General features: G+C 35.9%; 1 protein-coding gene across 2 annotated transcripts in view; it reads right to left on the reverse strand.

The window, feature by feature from the left end:
• The window catches only part of LOC107577150 (opioid-binding protein/cell adhesion molecule-like), a 201,972-nt gene that overhangs the window by 150,663 nt on the left and 23,777 nt on the right, over nucleotides 1-27,532 (reverse strand). The window contains exon 2 of one of the 2 annotated variants that reach the window (XM_016263269.1): nucleotides 24,324-24,441. In XM_016263269.1, coding sequence (XP_016118755.1) covers nucleotides 24,324-24,384 — 61 coding nt within the window. In that variant the 5' untranslated portion in view covers nucleotides 24,385-24,441. Of the gene's footprint in view, nucleotides 1-24,323; nucleotides 24,629-27,532 lie in introns of those variants that run through there. The other variant, XM_016263265.1, reaches the window with a different exon arrangement.

Raw genomic sequence — 27,532 nt, forward strand, 5'->3', positions numbered from 1 at the left:
AGCCTTGAGCTCTACCCCGGGCCCAGGAGTTCTGGCCCTAACAGGTAAGTTCTTTGGGGTATGTAGCCTAGGCCGTTGGCCGTAGGGAATAATGTCACTGAGAGCCGTCTAACGTCCCAGGGGCAACTCCCATGGCAATATGGTAGAGTTGGTACTTAGTGCTCGCCATGGTTTATGGCATGCACTCCCCTCAGCATGGCGGCGTAGGTATACCATTCCCCATAATGACCCCAAGAGGACGCAGTTCGAAGTTCCCATGAAAGGGAACGTCTCAGGTTACTTATGTAACCATGGTTCCCTGAATAGGGAATGAGACACTGCGTCCTCTAGGTTTCTTGCCATGCTGCGGACGCAAGCTTCAGATGAAGAAGTGGATGATGTGTTCTCCCGGCGCCTATTTATACTGTAGTCGCGCCGGTAGTGACGTCATGGCTGTCACCGGCCAACGTGTTGTTGGTGTTTTTTCAATGTATGCTTCAGACACGGGTCACGACGAGGCGTTCCCCATAGCGACCCCTAGAGGACGCAGTGTCTCGTTCCCTACTCAGGGAACCTTGGTTACATAAGTAACCTGAGACGTTTTGTGGTCCAGGGTCACATATGGTCATGCAGAATAAGGCATTAATATGTGCTTTATAAGTACTAAAAAACAGGTAATATGATAGTAATATACATGCTAATAACTTCTTAATAGTGATCTTTAAAATAAAAGTGTTACCAAAATTGTTTAAAATTAGAAATTTGAAGGTTTATAGACCTTGCAAAAAGAGAGAACAATATGTTCTATAATGATAGATGTAATAATTAAATGACAGCTAGACAGACAGAACAATAGACAGAAAGAACTAAAACCACGGATAGAATGATGGGTAGATAGATAGACAGACAGACAGCAAACAGACAGACAGGCAGACAGACAGACCCCATCAACCTTCTGTTAGCCTTATTTGGAAATTGCCCCATAATTTCAGGTTGGGCAATATGTCATTTTCAAGGATACAGCACTAATGCTGCTGAAGGGTACACTTATTGGCAATTACATCAGAGTCCTGGTTCCTCCCAAGGTTTCTTCTTCATTCTATTTAATCTTCGGGAGTTTTTTCTTGTCATTGTCACCAGCTCACTGGGGCTTGTACGGCACCATTCTTCGTAAAGCTGTTTTGGAACAATTTGTATTGGGAAAAGTGCTATACAAATAAATTGAATTGAACAGAATTTACTATTATCCATTTCAAAATACCTGCACACATGAGTACACACAATATCCCATAAGACAGTTTAACAGATTTATTCACAGTACATTTGTTTTCGTAAGTCAATATCGCCTCTCTCTGCTCGGAATTTGATATCAACCTACTACACAAACACAGCTGCCTGTCATCATCATTTTGAGTCTGATTAGATTTCTGATTTCATTCAAATTAGAATTATTAGAGGTAACAAATGATGTATCCTGAGAATGTAAAATGAAATGCACAATCAGGATTATTTCCTGAGAACGAGGCAGTCTTCTGAAGAATGCCTCAATTATGACTGATTGCTGGGAGCTGTGAGATCCACACACTGATTGCTGGCTTACTTGGCTGCAGATGCAAGCCTTACCTCACATGACTGACCACTGCTGGCACACTTGAGAGAGAGACTAAGCCAACTGACAACACAAAACCAACAGCAATCTTTTCGCTGGTTATATTTGCTTTAATAAATGAACAGAGGCCAAACATTGAGACAAAAGCTTTAAAGTCAGTTTACAAAAAGTCTCAAGCACACAGCATATTGATAGAGGGAAGATTAAATTACTGTGGTTCCTCACACAGGCGCTTTAGCGATGAATAGCCATATGATGATTTATAATGAAGAAATAAACATATGTCCTCTTTAAACAACAGACAAAACCAGTGACAGCTTTATTTTGCTAATTTTGCATATTTATGTGAACCAGTGTTGATATTGTTACCTAAAACTAAAATAAAAAAATGCAAAAAAAATACTACTACTATTAATAAAAAAATATATAATAATAATAATAATAATAATACATTTAAAAAATCTTAATTTACATTAAACAACCCTACAATAAAATACAATATAAATATTACATGAAGAACTTCCAATATATATATATGTATAAAAGCTAAATGAAAGTATTTAAAAAATAAAAATCACAATAGAACATGATTAAAATGTAATATGAAAACATAAAAATAAAAGCTAATTTCATAATATCTATACATATACTATAGTAGTATATAAATAATACTAAGACAACACTGCAGTGAATGCACTATTTTCAGTATAATTTGCTTATAAGTGGTAATAAATGGTTGTCATTTTTTTTCTGGAATGGAACAAATTGTGACTTTGCAGAGGATTTATATCTGCCATTCGTCTTTAAAGAAACAGTTAAATTAAGTAGCAACATGATTAAAAACTGCTGAGATGACACTTACAATACTTGAATCAATGCAACCAATCAATCAGTCTCTGGATAACTTGTGTCACTTATTATAGGTGAAATTGTCTTTCAAACTATCCAAACACACAGATCCTGCATACATTTACATTTCATAAGAGCAAAAGTTTTCAAAATAACAGATTGTTGCTGAAGTAGGATTGGACATTTGTTAAGACAGGGTTTAGCAAAGTTTCAGTTAGCTATGAGACAGTCTATGCTTCTACCGAAAGAAACAAACCATTGTCTGAACTGCATAAGGGCTCATTTCAGCCCATGATGTTGAGTAATGCAGATTTGTGATCAATGTGTTGTATTCTATTTGTGAATTTCATCAGACCACATTGCTTTGAAGGAGCAATCAAACCAACTTATCTTTAATAAATGTGCTGGTGTCTACCAGCATTACCTGCATTACTATCTAATAGACCGAGACTCCTTCGAGAAATTAAACAAGCTCCTGCAGGACCCAAAAAACATATTAATAATGTATCGCTCTTAGTAAACATGAGTTGAGTTTGACTGCAGAGCACTGCAGAATTCAGCTGTACATTCATTTATATTCCTTTACAGTTCACCAGTCCTGCTAAAGTGCCTTTTAGCATCCCTAAAGGAATGGGATGTCAGCACTGAGAAGAATGCATTCGTGACCGAGGTTTAAGAAGTGTTCCTTAGTGTTCACAGTTCTTGGAGATGACAGGGCCACTGCACCTATGAACTTCGGTCTTCCATTATGGACGACTGTGACAAGAAAGTTTTTCCACAGAGCCTGTGTCCGGATAGTATCTAGAACATTCTGTTGGATTATAATTCCATTCATATTAGCCTCAATTGGAATGTTTGATTATATCAAACTAAATTTATGATCAGCAGTGCTGCCAGATTGGATGGACGATTTCCTCACCAAAGCTCACCAAAACCCGGCCACTCCAACAGAAAAAACACCCAAAGCTTTAACTGTCAAAGTAATGTGATAGAATATTGCCATGTCAATCAAGGTTGATAAGGACCATTTTTAACTCCTTAAAACAAATTAATGATGACAAAATAATATAAATATAGATAAATGTCCCAGGTAAAAACCCTTGAAAAAACACATGCATCATTTTCAATGTCAACAGTAAGAATAAGCCCATTTAAATGCAAAAAGTGCCCAACATAAGTGATCGGAAAAAGCAACGTAACACCATGACAGTCAAAACTATATCATTCATTGATACACACTGCATGATAATCTGACAATAAAAAATTAACAACAACAATAATGTGTCGTGTCACACTTTAACTTCAGACAGAACTAGAGGAAGTCTTTCGTGAAGTACATATTGTAGAACATAATACAGAACTTTGTAAAGTCCAAACTAATCAAGCCCAGCAGCTTTCAAGGATATACCAGTCTGGACAGTTTTAAAGATGTCCTGATGCAGGACAGGATTGTATAGTCCCAGATATTCAGTTTCGATTTTGATTAATTTATTCAGCTGTGCTCTAATTTCAGAGTTGCCGTGATAGTACCTTCATGTCATCTCCCTCCACATGTGTAATTCGAGTTGCTCTCCCACTCTTTAACATATAACTTATATTTAGGCCACTCTAGCATTGTGATCACTTGAATATACAGTTATACAATCAAAATCTGATCCATTATCGCACTAAACACCCATCACTCATTAATCATCACGTCTGACTGCTGATCCTTTGAAATTGGCTAAAAGTGCGGCAGGTCATGTCAACATCAACATCAGCCGACTCTGCAGTGTGTGTGTGCGTTTAGTAACATGACTGATTGGATGCAGTACATGCACACTTGGGTTTGTTTGTTAACCAATTAGCCTATACATTTTAGATGTTTGAAAACCACCAAACTGACCCCAAACCAGCCCAAATTTTGTCCATCCACCCAAGCCAATTTTTACCAGCACAACAAAATTCAAAACCGCCCAAGTGGGCGGGAACCCACGAACCCACCCAATCTGGCAACACTGATGATCAGATTATCCCATGTGCCCTAGTACAAAAACTAATGAATAAATAAATATTAAACTAGGACTTCCATAATGTATTATACATCAAAGTTTAGCACCAAACACACTCTACTGTACTGAAATCGTAAGACGTAAGTTCTATGTATTTTGCAGTAGAATAAGACAATGAATTACAAAAAAAAAATAATAATAATAATTTTATAAATTAGTATTCTTGTCGTGGTTTTCCATTAACTATATAAACATCCTTAAAATGGGATTAATTTATTCAAGAAGCAAAATTGCATAAGATATGACTTGTTTGAATGGGAGTTTATCCTAAGAGGGCGTTTAACTTTTTTATACCCTACTGGCAAATTGACGGTTCTGTTATGTGTAGTTAAAGAATGTAGTTAAAACTGGAGGCATCAACCACACTGTAATTTGCGTTTTAAAAAAAACATGGAATACAATAACAATTTCACACAAAGGACGAATAAAGGGAAGCTTCTCACAGCGCTTGCAAATATTTAAAATGATAGATAATCTCACTTATTTACATTTAATTTATATAATTTGGATAAAAACAGATCAGAGACAGTGAAGAAGAAACAAGTCTTAAACAAAAAGAATGCAGTGACTTATACCTAATCTTAGGGTTGGGTATCGATTGGGTTTTTTACGATACCGGTGCCAAATCGATACTTTTAAAAATGGTATCGGTGCCTAAACGGTCCCTGAACCGATACTTTTTTAAAAAGAGCCACATAAAAAACGATGGATAACATTAAAGAACATTAAAAATATTAAAAATAAATATACATAGCATTCACATGCTCCTTGGATGTTCTCATTTCCAGAGTTGTGCTTCCCTTACTCTAAGGCTAATAAATGTATTTCACGATCTGGGTCATTATTTAATACAAAACAATATTTAATACAGAACCGCACATAATGTTTCTACTGTATCTCTGTCAATCACTCTGATTTTTATTTAAAATGAGTGAATTGAGTGCTGTCTGTCACTGTCTTTAATCAGTTCTGTGAATTACTGTATGGTATGCCACATGCACTGTAATATGTTTTATAATAAATATTACATTTTCAAATGAAAATAGCAATATGATCGATTTATAAAGTATGCGATCCTGTATTAAGGGCTAGATTTTCGCTGGAGGAAACAGCTGTGGTGTGATGAGGGGTGAATGCAGCGAAAACTTTACAGTAGATGGGAAACCAATTGCTCCCTCGTGACCTTTTGTAAACTGTATTTATGACAAAGAACTGCACAGATACAGATATTATAACAATCTATCGAGAAACACACACCTTGTGTCCTCTGTTTTCGAGTCCACTCGCGCTGCGCCGCCGCGGTCTGTGGAATTGAAGAGCACGCTGAATGACGGTGAAATTTAAAGAGGACTGACTCTGAGGCGATCATGAATTTGTGTACAGTTTATGGAGCTAATCGCTATAGCCCCGCTAAAAATGGCCTAGCGACGTCCATGCGTCTTACGTCCATTTCAGAGAACCAGGACAAATATTTCAATCGATCGCTCAGGCATTTAAGTGGCACCGAAATATGCGTTCTGATTCGGTTCTAGTACAATGTTTGAAAACCACCAAACTGACCCCAAACCAGCACAAATTTTGTCCATCCACCCAAGCCAATTTTTACCAGCACAACAAAATTCAAAACCGCCCAAGTGGGCGGGAACCCACGAACCCACCCAATCTGGCAACACTGATGATCAGATTATCCCATGTGCCCTAGTACAAAAACTAATGAATAAATAAATATTAACTAGGACTTCCATAATGTATTATACATCAAAGTTTAGCACCAAACACACTCTACTGTACTGAAATCGTAAGACGTAAGTTCTATGTATTTTGCAGTAGAATAAGACAATGAATTACAAAAAAATAATAATAATAATAATTTTATAAATTAGTATTCTTGTCGTGGTTTTCCATTAACTATATAAACATCCTTAAAATGGGATTAATTTATTCAAGAAGCAAAATTGCATAAGATATGACTTGTTTGAATGGGAGTTTATCCTAAGAGGGCGTTTAACTTTTTTATACCCTACTGGCAAATTGACGGTTCTGTTATGTGTAGTTAAAGAATGTAGTTAAAACTGGAGGCATCAACCACACTGTAATTTGCGTTTTAAAAAAAACATGGAATACAATAACAATTTCACACAAAGGACGAATAAAGGGAAGCTTCTCACAGCGCTTGCAAATATTTAAAATGATAGATAATCTCACTTATTTACATTTAATTTATATAATTTGGATAAAAACAGATCAGAGACAGTGAAGAAGAAACAAGTCTTAAACAAAAAGAATGCAGTGACTTATACCTAATCTTAGGGTTGGGTATCGATTGGGTTTTTTACGATACCGGTGCCAAATCGATACTTTTAAAAATGGTATCGGTGCCTAAACGGTCCCTGAACCGATACTTTTTTAAAAAGAGCCACATAAAAAACGATGGATAACATTAAAGAACATTAAAAATATTAAAAATAAATATACATAGCATTCACATGCTCCTTGGATGTATGCCACATGCACTGTAATATGTTTTATAATAAATATTACATTTTCAAATGAAAATAGCAATATGATCGATTTATAAAGTATGCGATCCTGTATTAAGGGCTAGATTTTCGCTGGAGGAAACAGCTGTGGTGTGATGAGGGGTGAATGCAGCGAAAACTTTACAGTAGATGGGAAACCAATTGCTCCCTCGTGACCTTTTGTAAACTGTATTTATGACAAAGAACTGCACAGATACAGATATTATAACAATCTATCGAGAAACACACACCTTGTGTCCTCTGTTTTCGAGTCCACTCGCGCTGCGCCGCCGCGGTCTGTGGAATTGAAGAGCACGCTGAATGACGGTGAAATTTAAAGAGGACTGACTCTGAGGCGATCATGAATTTGTGTACAGTTTATGGAGCTAATCGCTATAGCCCCGCTAAAAATGGCCTAGCGACGTCCATGCGTCTTACGTCCATTTCAGAGAACCAGGACAAATATTTCAATCGATCGCTCAGGCATTTAAGTGGCACCGAAATATGCGTTCTGATTCGGTTCTAGTTCATACCGGTTACATATGGCTCTTTTCCTCTGCGTGGTACGTCTCGGCTCGGTATGGCTCAGTACGGCACGGCACAGCTCGGTTCGGCTCGGTTTGCGTTTCCACTGCAGTTTAGTATCGCTTTAGAATGGGCAGTATTATTCACATGTCGTTATAGTTGAGCCACCTCTACTGCCGCGACTCCTAAAAAACTTTTTCATTCCGCGTCGCGGGGAGACACTGCCTGAAGAAATTATGGTGTGTCATCCTCCAATCAAGTAAAATTCCTCACTGCAAGGTCAGGAGTTAAATGTGTCGGTTCTAACTGCCTCGTGGTTTAGGTAGTTACGCTCTGCCTTCTGTCTGCAGGCTGTTTGGAGAATAACAGCATGCCCCTTTCACAGCCCTCTCTCTACATGCCCATCTGCTCTGGCATGCCATGTTCAGCTTGAAAAATACTCAATCTACAGTTGCTCTTTTTCCTGCAGAAATTTGTCTTTTTGCCATGTCTCTGGAGGGTTGAAAAGGGTGGTTTGTAGACCATCATAAAACACAACCAACAGACAATATCAAAACTTCTCTAGTGGTATAAAGATTATTCTATCTATGTGTTCAGAGCAATGGTTCTCAACACTATTGTATGTTCTGACAGGGTCATAAACAGCAGGGAAAACAATTCTAAATGCAAATAACGAACCACAAAATTGTGCATAGTTAGAAAAGCAAAATAAATAGGCTTATCAACTTTAAAAAGAGGGGGGGAAAGCTTTTATGTTTTGCTGTTGATGTCAAAGGTAGTGAAAACTATATTATTGTATTTTGGTGCAAATTCATCTGTAACATAGAAGAGCCCGGTCAAATTAGACAAATGCCAACATGGACAGGTTACATGACATGCTCTCATTCTGAGAAATAAATCTTTCACAAATCTCAAAATGAATATCTATTTTTCACAATTCACATTAGAATGTTGTGACGTCTAAACTCGTGTGTATTTAAAATTACTGATTTTAGATTATTGTGTTTTATTTTAAATGTTTTTAAACAAAACTGTTTGGAATTTTATTATTGGCCATTTATCATTTATGAGACATAAATTTACATTTATGCATTAGTTAAGACACTTTTATCCAAAGTGACTTACATTGCTTTAAAGGTGTACAGTTTATTAGTCTGGGTTTTCGAACCCATGACCTTAAGTAGTGCCATGTTCTACAGTTTGAGCTACAAGCCATTACATGAAATTAACCATTTTAATTATTTATTTAATTAATCATCAGTTAATCCTAAACAAAAATGAACAAAAACTAAAATTAGACTCATTAAATATGGCTTGTGTATCTGTATTCTGATATTTTATTTATTTAATATTTTTAAAAGTTGAGTTTAAATCAAATTAGCATACAGTAATTACAGACAGAGATCCATTATAGGTCAGATGAGACACATTCCACTCTCCTGGCAGGAAACTGAAGCATGTGGTCACTTTAAACATGGTGCCATCAAGGGTTATGAGAAAAGATAACTTCATTATTTGAATGGCACAAGACATGCAAGCCACCTGGAGTCGTGTCATCCTCATTGATGCCACAAGTTGGGTGGGTATCGTGTGAATGTGTGCAGTGGTTCATGACTTAGCCACTCATTATGAGTGGTTTGGCAGGCAGAGGTATTTGCATGCACTCTGTCAGCTGTGTAATTCGAGGATGTAATTGGTGCTGGGTTCTCTGGCCTCTATCCTGAGAAGCCATCTCTTTCACTAGCTTACAATCAAGCGCCTATAACAACAGTTCGCCACAGCTGAGAGCAACCGCTTCAAACAAACACAAAAAGTTTGCACTGAGTGAAAATGTGTAGGAATCACATTTCATGCAATGGTTAGGTTTTTTTAGACTGGAGTTAAATGCCTTGCTCAAGGTCACACTCACAACCTTTCGGTGACCAGCCCAGGTCTTGAACCAAATAGTACTCTGGGTGTCATTCATATTCTCAGAGTCTCCACAAGACGTGTGGCAACAACTTTACAGTTGTCTTGTATTCTGTCAGACTTGAGCTCAGCTATCAAAACAGAACATAACAACAGTGTCAGAGACTTTTCACTGAAAGACTCACAGACATGACATTTTCCAACAAGATACATGATACATAACGGAGCAGAGCTCACAAAGGAACACCTTTTATACCTTATCCAAACCTAAAGGATTTATATGAAAAAGTCCCTTAAATACAAACATGCTACCTTTTCTGTCAACCTTTATCTTTACTTCCTTTACCCTTTCAAAATGTACACTTTAGGTACTAATATGTACTTTTAAAGTACTAATTTCATTTGAACCTTTAAACTACTAATAGGGTAAATATTATAGGGAACAAAGATGTACCTTTATCTTTTGTACCTTATTATACCACCCCGGTGACAGCGTTGTACCTATTTTTGAGTGTAAAATAAAAAAGGGGGGGGGATCACTACCACTTTATTTATTTTACAGTCCTGTTCCGCATGTACATACTACTTATTGTAGTAATTACAATAGCTGGACAGGTATTAAACCAGAACCTACCCCTAAACCTAACCTTAACCAATGTAGTTACCTTATATTGCCCAGTACTTTCTTAGGTAAGTGCACAGTAAGTACATATAAGTGTACATACTGTAACAAAGTGCACCCAAAAAAAATCTATAGAAAAATTAAGTACATTTTTGTTTACTTTTGTACAACTGCAAGACCTGTTGCTTCATCACGTGATGCCCACTTGAAGTAAAATATGGGTTTTAATGCAAAACCAGTATATTACACCACAGGTAAAGAGAGTTTTTTCATCGCAGAACACACAGCTGATTGATATATATTAAGCATGCATTTTTAATTAGCTAGAGAAACAGAGGTTAACTAAAGAGGACACATGTAGGTGGAAGAAGCATGAATTCTCAGCACAAGTCTATGTTACTCTCAACAGTACCATAGTCTATTTGACTAACACTACAGTTCCCATAACACCCAATGAGCTGCACACATTTAAAATTCCACCTATTCTGAATGCTCTGCACCTCTCATGCACTCATAGCACATTCTTTTTGAGTCATATTCTTTTTCTTTTACATCTCACTATAGCTCAGAGAAAGAAGCCGCTGCAAACATGAAGGCAGAGGTCGGGCAGCCCTTCCTCACAGCCATTTTGCTTGTTCCAACCGAGTTACTGTCTTAAGGCAATTTCAGTTCAGTTGAAGGTCTCTCTTTATTTGTCCAGTATAATGAATCAATGCTTTTCCAACGCAGTGGCAGCATGCTAGAGCTGGCAGTGCAATACCAGTGACCCTGACTTGAGTACAGAGCAAGGTCTTCAGTCAGAGGTCTTTGCAGGTATCTGTTCAGCATAATTAAACAAACCTTTCCCAACAACCTTGATACAACTAGAAACAACATAATACGCAGTGGTGGAAAGAGTACTGAAAAAACATACTCAAGTAAAAGTACCATTACATTCCAAAAAATGTAGTAAAAGTAGAGTAGAGTAAAAACTACTTGAGTAAGAGTAAAAGAGTAGCTAATTTAAAAGTACTCATGAGTAGGGAGTACTGAGCTGTGGATTCTATACCCTTAGATTATAATAAACGCTGTACACTGCAATTTGAACATTTAAAAAACGTTGTACATACTGTAATTCACATTATCTTTTGTTGTTTGCCAGAAAGAATGAAGAATATCTATCATACATCAGTTTTAATTTTGACTGCCAACTCTTTAAAATACATCAAACAAAGCGTAAAAAACTATTAAAGTAATGAAAAGATTAAAGAATTATTCTCAGTTTATCACCATTTAAATCATAAAGTTTGAAAAATAGATTTAAAATCAGGTGTAAAGGCTTGTTCACACCGGGACGATTATCGCCGACGTTTAACGGCTCATGACAAAACAAAGGGCGCCAATGTGAGTGTGCCCACCGATGCGCAAAACGCTAAGCGTGAAAGCGTAATTTTTTTTTAAACGCCTTGGGCTCGTTTTTTTGGTTTGACGCGCCGCGTTAAAAACTGACCGACCAATGAGATTGGTGCTTTTGTTTACATGCCTGGAGCTGCTGAAGTTACAGTAAAACACGACTTGGTGGCGCTCAAGCACAAAACGGTCTTGCCAAGCACACATTACCTAACGACGAAGAGGAAGTAAGTAGACCAAGAAGATGCATTGAGGCAAGATGAATGTAGAGCTGCTGTTCTCATTGGTGTCTGAACACAAAGGGCTTTATGACAAACGCGACAGCGACTACAAAAATCTCGATAAGAGGGAGTTGTTATGGAGAGGAATTGCAGATGAAATAGGATTCGATGTGTACCGGGGTATTTCTGTTTTTCATTAAAAGCCATCTAATGTCAGGGAGTGAATTTGCACGTTCACTCGGCTCATCGCCAGCGAAAATCGCTGAACACAAAAGACGCGTCGAAAAACATCGGCGATAAGCGCACGTGATAATCGTCCCGGTGTGTACCAGGCTTAAGGCCACTAAGCCAGAGCATGCTATTGTTGCAAATAAAATATTAGCGTTTACAGTGCAAAGAATATAAAAACCATTAGAAACTCATGTGAGAGTTCAGCATCACACACACCATGATATGGGTTAAAAAAGAGAGATTAAAAAGAGCCAATTTCTCTTCCAAATGGTGACAGTTTTAGTGTTTTGTGATTAAAGAAATGAGAATCACTAAACATGATAATTTATGTTACAATTTAAACGTAAATGCATTGTTCTAGAAGGAGGGTATCATTGACAGCTACATTTACTCAAATTGTTATGCTGATACTACAATTTGTAAGGAAAAAATTGCAGTAAATAGGGAAGTATTTCCAGAGAAACTGTTTCAAGAAGAAAAAAACACACAAAAAAGCAAGTCTCTTGGCGGGGCCACGGTGGTCGGGGCGAATCAGCAGCTTCTACAACTGAATGGAACAAAAAGTGTTGAACTTGAAAACTGTTTTTGCGAGAGTGCACTTGTTAAATGAGGGCGGACTGTATAAAATGGATCAAACAAAAAAAAATGTGTTTATTAACAAGCTGCAGTTTTATTTCATCACGCGCTGGCAGAGATGCAGTAGGTCTATAAAAATGCCACAGGTCATCAACAGGGGTGTGAAGTAACGAATTACAAATACTCACGTTACAGTAATTAAGTAGTTTTTATCAGTAATTGTACTTTTTTGAGTAGTTTAAAAATTGTGTACTTTTACTTTTACTTGAGTACATTTTAAGGGATGTATCGGTACTTTTACTCCGCTATTTTCGTCTGTTTGTGGTCATTACATGCTTATTTTAATTTTATTTTTATCCATCAACGTGATTGGATAGAGAGTAATAGGTCTCGTGACTTTCGTCAAATCAAATTGTGCATAGAAAACTTGAACCGCCAACTGTTTATCATGGCTGCTGGAAGTGCATTCTTCAAGCTTCAATTCAGTCGCATCTTCCTCTAACTTAATATATTAAGGTAAATTTCGGATTTCTGCTTACTAAATGATTTGTATACATGCTTGCCTATCTACACGGCCTGAAATTTGGTGTGAGATTGCGCACAGTGTTAACTCTCGCAAGTGCCACGTTCGGTAAATTCCCACTCACTTATGAGACGCGCGATCTGCGCTGCCTCGTCTCTCTCTCGCGTGCTCTCTGCAGCAGTCACTTGTATAAGTCGTTGTTGCTTGTTGAACTTGTTGACTTTTGATGAGTTTGAGCGAGTGATGCGCACTGTGAAAAAGTGTTTTTTTTTATCTATTTTATACTATCCGCCTTCATTTAGCAAGTGCACTCACGAATAAACAATTTTCAAGTTCAACACTTTTTGTTCCGTTCAGTTGTGGATGCTGCTGATTCACCGAGGCCGCCGCGGCTCAGCAAAGAGAAGTGTGTGTGTGTGTTTTCCTTTGAAAAAGTTTCCCCAGAAATAACTCGCTCTTTAATGCATTTTTCCTTACAAATTGTATTATCAGCATAACAATTTGCCATCCTTCTAGAACAATGTGCATTTATGTTAAAATTGTAACATAAATGATCAAGTTTAGTTATTTTTATTTATTTATTGCAAAACGCTAAAACTGGCACCGTTTTGGAGAGAAATGGGCTCTCATTTTAACCCATATAATGGTGTGTGATGCTGAACTATGAGTTTCTAATGGTGTTTGTATTTGCACTGTTCTAAACATTAATATTTTATGTGCAACAACAGCATGCTGTCTCAGTGGCCTTATACATGATTTTAAATCTATTTTTTCAAACTTTATGATTTGAATGGGGATGATTGTACTGAGAATAACTTTCATCTTTTCTTCGACTGAATATTGTTTCCGTGCTGTTTTGGCAGTCAAAATTAAAACTGCTGGATGAAAGATATTCTTCATTCTTTACGACAAACAAGATAATGTGAATTACAGAATGTACAACGTTTTTAAAATGTATCAATTGCGGTGTACAGCGTTTATTATGAGGGGGTAGAATCCACAGCTCAGTACTCACTACTCAATACTCATGAGTACTTTTAAATAGGCTACTCTTTTACTCTTACTCAAGTAGTTTTTTGGACAAGTATTTTTACTCTACTCACACTACAGTTTTTGGAAGGTAATGGTACTCTTTCCACCACTGGTCATCAATAAGGTGCATACTGAATCTGGTCCTCCAATTTCAGCACATTCAGCACATTCAGCATAATTTCATCCACATTTCCAAGCGTTTAAGAGATTTCTTAACACACTTTTTCCCAGCGCTCATCATGCGCTCAAACTCATCAGGAGTCAACGAGCTGCCGACTTCTCCAAGTGACTGCTGCAGGATGAACGTGAGGGAGAGACGCGGAGATGGCACATCTCTCTAAATACTGAAGTAAATGGAATGTACCGCATTATGAACATGACACTTGTTGGAGTTATTAACATTGTACACAATACCCACACCCTCACACCAAATGTCAGGCCCTGTAGATAGGCTAGCCTATATACAGATCATTTAGTAAGCAGAAATCTGAAATGTACCTTAACATATTAGAGGAAGACGCTGATAACTCGACTGAATTGATGCTTGAATAATGAGCTTCCAGCAGCCATGATTAACAGCAGTTGGCACTTAAAGTTTACTAAGCACAATTTGATTTGATGAGAGTCACAAGACTGATTACTCCCTACCAAATCATGTTGATGGATAAAAATAAAATTAAACAAGCATATAACGACCACAAACGGAGGTAAAATAGTGGAGTAAAAGTACAGATTCATCACTTAAAATGTACTTATATAAAAGTAAAAGTACACAATTTTTAAACTACTCAAAAAGTAAAATTTCTGATAAAAACTACTTAATTACAGTAATGTGAGTATTGATGATACATAATTCCAAAAAATTAAGCATTTTGTTAAAACAACCCAGGCTATACTGAAAAGCTTCTGGAGTTTTCATGGTTAAGGTGTTGAAAACGAACATTTGTGGCCTCATTATGTCACAGAAACTCACTTTTCCAGTTCACAATAATTAAAAGGAAAATTTCAGAGCAAGTAGCGCAAGTATTCAGAGCAAGTAGCGCCCCAGCCACAGCGTGTTCATTCCCCGAGGGGATGAGGCGCAAAGAGAACTGACTGACATGGTGCATGTTTTCCCGCTGCTTGAAATGATGAACAAGGCCACAGTTTCAAATTCAAAAAATACATTTCACTTTGCACTTACTAAAAGATTGTGTATTAAAATACATTTTACCTCATTTCAGTGAGCATTTGAGAGTAGACAAAATGCATTTTGCCTTTTGCTTAAGCACCGCTGCCTCGTTACACATTCATGAGACGTATTGAGTTATGGAAATAATAAAGGAGATTTGAAGACCTTTAGTTAAACACTTTGTGTATGTCTAAAATTCTAATTCCAAAACAGATTACTTGAACGTTTCTCTTCCACATGCTAACGCCGGCCATATAAAAGAGTAAATACTTTCAAGGTTGGTTAAAGGTGAACAACACTGATATTTATGTTTGCATAATTTTGCATGGATGCATTTTTTCATTTGAATGGGCGATCACTTACAAACAGAGCATTTGGTGGATAGAATCAGCTATTCTGCAACAGCCGTAGGGCAGACAGTGGTCAGGCACTTAGTTGAAGACTTTTTTTTTTTTTTTTTACCAGCTGACTTAAACACTGTCAGCACTCCAGCGCTGAAGATCAAATCAATGACCTTCTGAGCACTGGGCTCCATCTTCACAATGATTCTACAGTCGACACTGATCATGTGACCCTAATAGCTCATTCCCCTTCAACCCTCCCTGCAGACAAAAGACAGTTTGTCAATCAATAGAAGTGTGTTTCTATGTGTATTGATGTTGTTCTCGACAGCAGCAGCATTTTTCAAGAAATAAACATGAAGATAACTTCAGTCATAATGAACTCTTCATTATTTACAGTACATGAGTACAACCAGTTTGAGAGTTAGGTGAACATCTGGATGCTCCGAATCAGGGACAAGAAATCCTTCCCTTAGTGGGCAGTTACCAAATAAGATGTGTTTACAGATTGAGAGGTTGGTGGGAAAATGACAGCATCCGCCTGTGAATTAGAGACTCGTACAGTTTCATCACTGAATACAGATGGTGCTAACATGAATAACTTCATCTGATTATCATATGGTGAATTTGGGAGTTTGTTTTTTTCTTCTTCCGTACAGCAGTGTAGCACTGCAAAATTAATCCACATATACTCTTGATAAGGTAAGAGAGAGGAAAAGACATGGCATAGGGAAAAAAAAAAGGAAAAGGTAAAGCGAGAGAAAGTAAAACAGAAAAGGAATAACCAAAAATAGGAAATGAAAAGGGAAAAGAAAAGGCTATAACAAAAATGATAATAGGAAAAGAAAATGTAAGACAGAAGGAAACAAAATAAAAAGATATATGAAAGGGAAAAATTACATTAAATAGAAAAGGAAAAGAAAAGGTGAAGGAGAAAGGAAATCAGAAAAAAGGAAAGAAATTCAAAACAGGAAAAGTAAAGATAAGATAAAATGAGAAAGAAAAGAAATGGTAAGACAAGGACAAGGACAAAAAATTGAATAAATAGAAAAGGAAAGGAAAATGAGAAAGGAAATCAGAAAAGAAAAAGGGGAAAAAGCGAAAAGAAAAATGGGGGGGGGGGGGGGGGGGGGGGGATCATTGAATGATTTTCAAGAACCTGAAACATGCTTTGAAACGGGAAGATGACTTCATAATTGCTAATACATTACTGTGTTTTGAAAGAAAAAACTCATGAAATTTGTGGGCAACAAACTGACCTACATCCCTTGTGATTAGACTGTGAAATCAAGCAGTGAACGAGTTGAATCTTAATTAAGTGGAGGGAATTACGAGTAGCATTTTACATGCTGTATTTCATAAACTATAAACAAGACAAAGGAAACAGCATTATATTAATTACAATCCCCTGACAACGCAACAGATGACATGGTTCCATTTGTCCCTCATTAAATAGTGATTGTTTAGGGCTAAAACAAACCCAAACAAAAAGGAGCCAATGACATTGCCCACTGGAAGATGTTCCTTTTTAGAGCGATGACATCAAATGCTGTGCAGATTGCCCTGGAAAAATAGCTTTCCTCCAATCACAACGGCCTTTTGTGTAGTCTCTCTGACAGAATAACCAAGAGCCATGAAACACTAAATGCAAACTGACAGCTGTAGGAACAAAGCATCAGCTGCACTCACGGATTACACTAAAACTGACCTCTCTTGTTTTATTCATTTAACAGTGCATTTAACAGCAAGACTAGAATCATATTTCTTCCATGCACTTAATGACAGTAAACGTTTTGGTTGATGCTTGTCAGCCATCATCTATAGAGACTGCCCAAGTGGTGCACATACCACACAGTTATTTCAGATTTTAAATAGACCAAACACAGTCACAAATTGCACAAAAGATGTTTGTAGCTTAAAAAAAGAGAAAATTATTAACATATAATAATTAAAAGATAATCTGCATCAAATCTAGAAGGCAATGAGTGTCGATAACAAACAAGGAGAAAATAAACATAAAAAGGTGAATTCAAAATGCAAGCGCCAATTGTTTGAACCATTTTCAATAAAAAAAAATTTATGACTCAAATTATTTTTTATTATTATTATTAATGTGAAATTTTGACTGACTTTGAAGATTAAAAGATTATGCCAAACTACTTGAATGGAAAGTGCATTCAATCCACTAACAATAGGCGCAAAATGTGTTAAGACATACTTTTTTTGGTCGTTAAATAATGGTGCAAATATCAGTAAAATGACTACAGCAAACGTCATGTGCATGATTCATTTAAATATTTTATTAAATATTTAAAATTAAAACTTTTTTTAAAATATTTAAAAGCATTAATCAGACCTACACACGTTAATTCAACATCAAATTTGACAAACTTTAATATGAAAATAAATTGACGGTGGCAAAAACATAATGAATTTTATTGTAGTATGCCAGAAAAAATAAACACATTGACAAACAACAAGGTGACTTTCATGCCGTTTGTGTCTATGCAACGATTTTAATCAGCATGTCTATATGGTTTGGGTTTAACAAGATTTTTATAGAACTTAGTGAGAGACATTTGCACTGTCTTTGTGGATGAAATATCAGTCGACAAAGCTGGCAAAGTATTTGCAGGCTGCATGCAAGTATTTAATCTGGCAACCGCTGGTTTCTTTGTTCCAGTGCCAGTGATGTACAGTAACATATCTTGCTGGACCTGTTATTGTTGTCCTTAAACTCTGACCTCTATGCAGATGTTTAAATGACATCTGTACTAAAATAATAATAATAATAATATGATTAAATAATAATAATAACAATAATAATAATAATAATAATAATAATAATAATATGTGAGAAAAATTTAATTCAACATACTGACACTACTGGATGAGAACAAAATTTGAACTGAATTGAGCTGGATAATGACACTAAATTTGCAACACTGACATTGTTATTGAACTGGATTGAATCAACACTAAACTATGACACTATTGCCTTCTTTAGTGTTGTTTATGCCTCAACTGAACTTGTTTAATGAAACTGATGAACTATGCAACATTGACAGTTACACTGAACTAATTTGAACAGTATAATGACACTATTGTCTTCTGTAAAGCTGCTTTATAGAAACAATCATTCACCTTATTAGAAGTCAGAGTACTTTCAGAATACTAAAATTTAAAAAAATACTAAATATAAAACTGTCTTCTTTTTTTTTGCAGCGGAGAGATCAAATTTATTTTGTTTTCAGTACAATTTGTTGTTGCTGTTTAGCCATGATTCAAGAGCATCAACAAAATATGACAAAAAGTATTACAAATAATTTCCAATTATAGCGTCATACAGTGGCAAGCAGAAAGCTTTGATAATTACCTCCATGAAGCCTGCTTCCTTCTCTTGAATGGGCTTATCTGCATGGAGCTAAACTTGTGAAAATCTGGAGAGCCAGACAGAAGACAACAGGAAGCCACACACTGGGTGCATTATCTGCAAACAATCCTTCAGAATTGCTTTAACCTCCACAGGAGCAGAAACTGTCCAGCCCAAGCTGTGGCCAGCCAAGTAGATTGGGCACCAAATGACCAGAGCTCAACAAACCATGCCACTCTTGAAGGGCACGGGGCTCTCATGATGGCATATGGACACCAGGCTCTGCGGCAAGCCAGTCTGCCTCGCCTGCATCCCCCTCCCCTCCAGGCCTGGACTGTGCAAGGATGAGTGAACAAATGTTTATCTGTATAGTAGGTATGAGGCTGGGGCAATGCTATTTGCTATTTTCTTTTTCTTTTTTTGCTGAGCTTTCCAAATTGCCACTTATGTGCACATAAAACATACATGCACATGCTGAGTTGAGTCAGAGAAAAGGAAGGAATTAATCTGTCATGGGGCACCCACCACCTCTGGCAAGGTCACACAAACATTATTTTAAATGACAGCCCAGTAGAACAGGGGCATTAGACAACACTCTCAGAGCATACCAACTACCCCAGATGATGTCCTCGTATGATGTACTAAGCGTGCATTTGGGACTTATACAAAAGAACATACATTAAAAAAGAGACAATTTCAAATTTAAATGCACGTGAAAAAAAATCAGCAGTTTTTAATTATTGAAAGTGTTAGTTCACACTTCACAGTAATCATTCAAAGAAAAAAAATGAAATATCTAAAAATAACATATGAACATTTTATTTAATTAAAATTCTTATTCACAGTGACACCATATTTAAAATGATGTACCTTACACAGCTTTGGATACTAAAACTATTTAAACTTGTCCTCTAGTGTTATATTATGAACATTATTCATAATATTTTAGCTGTGGCAACAGTTCATTGATGATGATCAGTATATAATGATAGGCCCTTTAAATCAAGTTTATAGTTACAGTTAGCAATTTTTTCATATATTAGAGCTATTTAATGCAATGTCTAAATTTACATATTTTACATATAATAAAAACATTTTTAAAATATAGTCTGCTTATAGCATTTAGTATTAGCATATATTCTAATAGCATTTAGTATTCAATCAATTCAACATTGGAGTTTTTATTTGTAACATACACAGTTGCAAATATACATTATATATATATATTATATATTGTCGCTTTTATTTTGTTTTTCCAAATCCATTAATCTTAGTCCAGGGTCATGAAGTTGTCGACTGGCTACTTTGACAACAAATGCATTTAAATATATAATGATTTTAGAGATTTAGGGGGTCTCCATTCCCTTTAACCCCTAGTTCTGTAATTATGAATATTCCTATTATATTAGAATGAATATTCTTTATCTCACGCTTTCTTACATTCATTCGCTTCGCTGTTGCTGATGAACAACAACAACAAAAACAAAGTCATGAAAACTGGAACGGTAAGAAGGCATGTGTCCTTTAGCCGCCAGTTTGATTAATAGATCCATTAATACGGAATCAAAAACTGTAAAGAGAAGCCAGCAGCTGCAAAATATTTAGCACAGTGTACAGTGCCATCGAAAAGTCATTTGATCAATCAGTGCCACAGACTTTTGAGAAAGTTTAGACCACATGACTCTGGATCAAGTTTGGGCCAGCTACAGAACCATGTGCAAAAACTAGCATGCCGATTGCATCACAATTTATTTGAAGTTCTGATCGAGGTCTTGTCATCTGCTCCATCTCAGACTTTGATATTGTTGAGAAGCAGTAATCTGCATTTTGTTTACTCCATAAATATATTAGCATCAGCCTTCATCAGAGTGATTCTGTAAGATGTTTTTTTCTGAGTGCCTGAAAGATGTTATTTCAAGGCTCATTATGCCTCCAAAGGCTGAGGGAGCAAACACGACTTTCCAGAAGCACTGAGCTGTCAATCATAATGAATTACTTATATTGTTTACAGCTGACAATAAATCTATTGTATCTGTGGGTGGAACAATCTCACTGGCCTGAAAGTTACAACAGGGATGATGTACCACTCACAAAATGACACTTTAATGGGGGCCATCAAAGTTTACTGTTCAAAAGCAAATTGAGACTTTGAAAATGTCATGCTTTAAGTGCCTTTTTTACAGAATTTTACAGAACTCTTCAGGCAAATACTGGTTTTCAGATAGTCAATGTTATTCTGAATTACTCAGGAATGCAGACTGGTATATAAATATAACGCAAGTCAAAGTTTTACAATACTACAGATCTGACTAGACTAATCATGGTTGCATAACTTAAACTGATGACACAAAGAAGCAGACTAAGCAGACAAATCTAATCTTTCAGATGCAAAGCAGTTTGTTAGGAAAGTCTGGATTGGGGCAAAAAAATACAATCTTCTTATGATGTCACTAAAAATGTCTGTTATATAGTCTGAGGAGACCATGATAATACTGGAGAAAGATATGTTAGCACTCACATTCCTCTCAATTGCTTTTGCACGACAGGGGCAGGATACCTCAGAACAGAACTTTGAGCCATGGAATTGTCAAGGATGCACAATATTGGATTTTTGCCAATATCCGATCATTTTCTTAACTCATTTTGGCCGATAGCCGATGCCGATATATAATTATTTTTAATTTTGGTTAGTTTTTAACAGGAACTTATTTGTTAGAATTAAATAAACAATAATAAAGTTATTTTATAATTACAGTTCATTGAAGATTTGAAAATAACTATAAATAAACTATATATTAATCGCTGCATTTTTTTTTTTTCAGAAAGATGCAGTGGTAACCTTAACATTTAATTTTTTGATTTAACATTTGTAAATGGTCTAAAGCAAAAGAGTTGTAAAAATTCAGAAAATCTTTTAGAGCTCATAATTTGTTAAAAAAATATAACATATTACACATTAATGAATAAATCAGTATATATTAAATTATTTAAATTAAGTGTCATGTTTGTGATTTTTTTTGTTCATGTAAGCTATAACGTCTGACCTTTAAATCAAAACATAATCATGTTTTTATGGCATCAATTACTGCTTTATTTAATCAGAAATACAGTCTAAATATTATTTGTGTATTTTGCTTTCATTTTATTAGAAGTAGGCCAACAGCACCCCCTACGGAATTAAAACTCCTTACTGAGCGGGCTTTAGGACCAGGGGGAGGCTGCCACTGCACGTGCTATTACTGTTTACTCTATCATACATCTAACGTGCATTCTGTTTAAATGCAGCGATCCAAAACAGTGAATCCAATCACCATTCAGGCAAAACTTTGCTTCAAGAATGAGCCACAATGCTGACGTGATCTAATGTATTCCTCTTATCGGCAAGACATATCGGCATAATTTTTCATATCGGGCCGATACCGATATTTACATTTAAAGTCATTATCGACTTTATCGATTTTTTCCAGGTAACAGACCTGGAAAAAATTTACATTTACATTTTTTAAGAGCCATACTAAAAATACACACACACACACACACACACACACACACACACACACACATATATATATATATATATATATATAAAACATAACACATAAAAAATTTATTTAATTAAATTCTTATTCACAGTGACATTATATTTTAAATGATATACCTTACACAGCTTTGGATACTAAAACTATTTAAACTTTTCCTCTTGTGTTACATTATGAACATTATCCATAATATTTTAGCTGTGGCAACAGTTCACTGATGATGATCAATATAAAATGATAAGACCCTTTAAATCAATTTTATAGTTACAGTTAGCAATTTTTTCAAATATTAGAGCTATTTAATGCAATGTCTGAATTTACATATTTTACAGATAATAAAAACTTTAAAATATAGTCTGTTTATAGCATTTAGTATTAGCATATCTTCTTATAGCATTTAGTATTCAATAAATTCAACATTGGAGTTTTTATACACCGTTAGACACAGAATACAACCTGAAAATGTAATGTAAATATACATTTTAGCCCCTTACTGGGCTAAAAGCATCATGCTTGACCCCTTATTTAATACCTGTTGAATTAAATCAGGTAATTTTTAAAGTTAAGTTAGTTCAGAATTTAAATTAAGACTTAAGACTTGATTTTTATTTGCAAAGCAATGATCCAAGTGTTTTTTTTCACAGTTATTTATATCATTTATTTGGTTCCCGTTGATTATGAAATTAAATCACAGCTCAAGGCCTAACTGTGATCAAACAGGGGCCGCTGTTTGATGGTTGGCCAACACATTTTGGCAGTTTGCTAATTAAGTCAAAGCAAACAACTAACTGTGATTAAAAGTATCAAACCGGTGGCTCCAGTCCTGAGGTATTTACCTCTCTAAACCACTAGCTGAGTCTATTAATTAGGCAACCTGTAAGGAAAATGTAATTTATTAAATCATATGATGCAGCATATACAAAGAGACCTTTGTGAATGGAGTACAATGACCGTGATAGGAGGACTTTTTTCTACCTTTATTGGTTAGTTTTAAAAGTTTCTACTTTTGCAGTCACTACAGCCATTCTAAAAGAGGTTACTGCAATGAGAGAAACCTTACTTCTTTTAAAATTGAATATTGATCTGTGTGCAATCCTGTGAGAATGCGGTGTGTCAGAGAATTTAAAGTTCAAATTTCAATTATTGTGACCACGACTCATATTCATGCCTTTTTTTTTCTTTCTTCTTTTTAAAATCTTCTTTGCAGTTGTGTCCCTGTATCCTAAAAGCCCAATATTTCGCCTGAGGTAACCTGTAGATAACAACCTAGCTTTTTATTACCTTCAAAAACACTTGCACATAAATTCAGGCAACCATTACAATAACTTTGAAATGTAAAGCATGCAATATGCCCTCACATCACTCATAAATAAATCCTCTGTATAAAAAAAGTACTTTCCTTAATATCAAAAATACAGATAGTAAAAAATATGACATTTCAATTTCTGCCTTTACTGAAAAACCTGCAAATATAAGCTTATCAAAATGCCAAAAGAGCACTCCTCGTCCTCTGATGTGACTCATGGAAGCGAGTAAACAGTGACTGCGTGATGTCTTTTGCTTACTCCGTTCAGTTTGACTCCACTGTCATTCTCGATTAGCCTACCTGAAGTGAGTTTTGACATTCCTCTGGGATGTCCCTCGGGTAAAAAAGAAAAATCACCCTCATGCTGCATGCAACCTCTAAAGCATCCCACCTCGCAGGAATCCTGCACGGCACACTTCTTGCAACTTTGATCACATTTGCAATGCACCATGCATAAAGACTTACTAAAACACATTTTCCCTCCCCCATATCCCAGTTTAGATTTAGGCAAATATGATCTCCCCAGCTTCAGCATGCATAAAACAGATGATAACAGTACCTGGATAGACAAGCAGAGCAATCAGCCACACCGTGAAGATGAAGCAGGCAGGATTGCACATTCTTCAAACTGTTCTCTGGATGCAGCAGCTGGTGTTTCTTCCTTTCCCTTTGCTCTTCTGCACAGAAACACAACCACCTGTGTTCTGTTTGCCGTTTCTTTGATCACTGGGTAATTACAGCAGAAAACGGCTTATTTTCAACCTTGGATAGGCATGGAATTGAGTGGAGTGGAGGCAATTTAAATCCAGCACAAGTTAAAGCGGCAGAGAGACTGAGCTCCCATTGATTATTTTCATAAGCGGAGTGTGCTCAGAGGGCTGGCGGAAAGGAACAGCCCGCCCCCTCTAAGCACTGATTGGATGAGACTTTTGGCTGTCTGTCAGCAAAGGGTGTCTCTCTTGTTCATGCTTCGACTGGACCACTAATGCAAAGCTCTGCAAGATGAGAGAACGAGCCGAGTAGCATCTTCAATAAAGCTGGCGGCCAGCCTCCTAACATTTGGTCTGTCACCACAAACTGACAGACATGTCTGGAATTGCTCTGTTCCCTTATATTACGTTGGTTCTATTTAAAGACAGAGCCTTTCTTATTTGTGTGATTGCCTGCTGTCAACACTGAGTACTGGGTCCATGCCAAGATGCTGAAGTCCCTTCGCTCTGATAGTCATCACTACTCTGACAAAACTCTCAAGGTGACCTTGCATGGGCTGCTTCTGTAAATCTCTAGCTGCAAAGATTAATAATGTGCATCTCATCCATCCTAAACGCATCTGAATAAACAAAACAGATCTAATTATTGTTCAATTATGTTGTGATGTAAAACAAAAGTCACTCAGAACCATTTATAATTTCAAATAACATCAATCACTATATCTGTCAGAATAAACTGACTCTCTATACCACCAAAACAAGATCAACGTCAATGAAAAGCCAGTAACATTCAGTCTACTAATATATGCTTCATAATGAGATTTTAATTAGTCTTTTTGTTATTTGTTTTAAGAATAAAAGTATCTACAAAAATTAAGATGAATCAGCTTGAGACTGCATATGATATTAGGATGTTCTGATGTATTGTATCCTAAATATGTGTATTTTGTCTGACTTCAATATCATTTTTTCCTTGTTTTTAAATGATTTAATATTTAAAACAAACAAACTGCCAGTACAAAAAGACAAAATAAATTTTCATTTAAGATACATCAATAAATAGATTAATACATTTAAAAAATATATTTAAACTCTAAAAATATTAAATAATTAATAAAAAAATACTTATTAACTCATGTGGGACAATAGGGGGTTTGTGAGATAATTTGTGTGTATGATAAAAAAATGCAGTAATTTTACAAAATGGTTTAATTTCTTAACATCAGTTAATTACAGTGCATGACTTTACATGAACTAACAAAGAAAAATAACTTGAAATAATTTATTAATCTTATTTTTAAAATTAAAAGTTTCTGTTAACATTATTAAATGCACCTGAGCTAACATGAACTAACAATGAAAAGTTAACCTGTTTGTAGAATGATACTGTAACAAATTAATTGCTTGTTAGTTCATTTTAGTTAATGCATTAACTAATGGAACCTTACTGTAAAGTGCAATAAAAAATGTGAAGCATTAAAAAAATTAATTGTTCAGCATTATAAAATTGCTCAAATATTGCTAATTTTTTGCAACTAACATACAAATATATTGTGAAAGTCGTTATATTTATGCAGAAGTTATTCACTAGTTTTGTGCTTCTCAAGAAACCACACAGTAACTTAATTTCAGGTAGTACTTCAAGTAAATAATTTAAGTCACAGAGATTCAGCTGACGAAACATATTGGGAACTCCTGCTGTAAAGTAGCAGCCAAAATGAGAGAGGGGGGAATGCAATCAGGGCATCAAACTTGTGTCCCCGTGAGAGTTCATCCGCTCTATTATGTGACAAACGCGTGGACTATCCACAGCACCACAGCTCTTACAACTTGAAGAGAGTCTTGTGTTTAGAGAGCAGTCCAGGATGTAACTCAATCACGCAGGCTTCACACTCAAATATTTGATGTACTTTTTAGCCACGTGGGGCTAGATTATATAAGGCACAGATCCAGATGAGTGAGTCTATTATACATTGTTTGACTGCAGAGAAAGACTGCAGCAATAACTATAATTTCAAATATCACAAATATTGAGTTTATTGATGATGAACAATGTGCAGAATTGTTATCATCAGCCTTCTGCGATTATATTTTAGCACAACCACTTTGAAAAAGGATCTCAGTGTGGACTACCATGAATTACAAATATGTGACCCTGGACCACAAAACCAGTCTTAAGTCGCTGCAAAAGCCAAAAATACATTGTATGGGCCAAAATTATAGAATTTTCTTTTATGCCAAAAATCATTAGGACATTAAGTAAAGATCATGTTCCATGAAGATATTTTGTAAATTCCCTACTGTAAATATATAAAAATATAAATTTTGATTAGTAATATGCATTGCTAAGAAATTCATTTGGACAACTTTAAAGGCGATTTTCTCAATATTTAGATTTTTTTGCACCCTCAGATTCCAGATTTTCAAATAGTTGTATCTCTGCCAAATATTGTTCTATCCTAACAAACCATACATCAACGGAAAGCTTATTTATTCAGCTTTCAGATTATGTATAAATCACATGTATACATTTTGAAAAACTGACCCTTATGACTGGTTTTGTGGTCCAGGGTCACATATGGTAATCAAGTACCGTGGGATTTGCATCTGATATCAACACCGTACCATAGTACTTCCACAATACTATTTTGTAAAAGACCTGACCACACAAACAACCTTGCAGTTGATTTACTGTGTTCTAAGCTGGCATCTCTGTCAGGGCAATGATTTCATTACAAATAGTTTACTGTTGTGCCGCAGGGTTCATGTTTTGTCAGTGGGAGAACTACATCACTTATGCCTTTAGACTCCTATGTTCACTTCCATCATGCTCTGTTCAAGTGTGATCTTACTTCCAGAGAATGTCATGAATTCCTTGAATATTAATTGCACTCTTACTGGCATGTTATGAATTAAAAATGAGCAAAAGCAGAGGGTTTAATCGAAATATTACCCAAGCTCTTAACAAGTCTGAATTGCACTGCAAGTACTATTAGCCAAACACTAAATCAATTCCGGCAAGGTCACCGAATTGCATATTTTTAATGGTGCAACTGTC

This window comes from Sinocyclocheilus grahami, unplaced genomic scaffold, assembly GCF_001515645.1.
Source record: "Sinocyclocheilus grahami isolate Dianchi unplaced genomic scaffold, SAMN03320097.WGS_v1.1 scaffold32.1, whole genome shotgun sequence".
Taxonomy (NCBI): domain Eukaryota; kingdom Metazoa; phylum Chordata; class Actinopteri; order Cypriniformes; family Cyprinidae; genus Sinocyclocheilus; species Sinocyclocheilus grahami.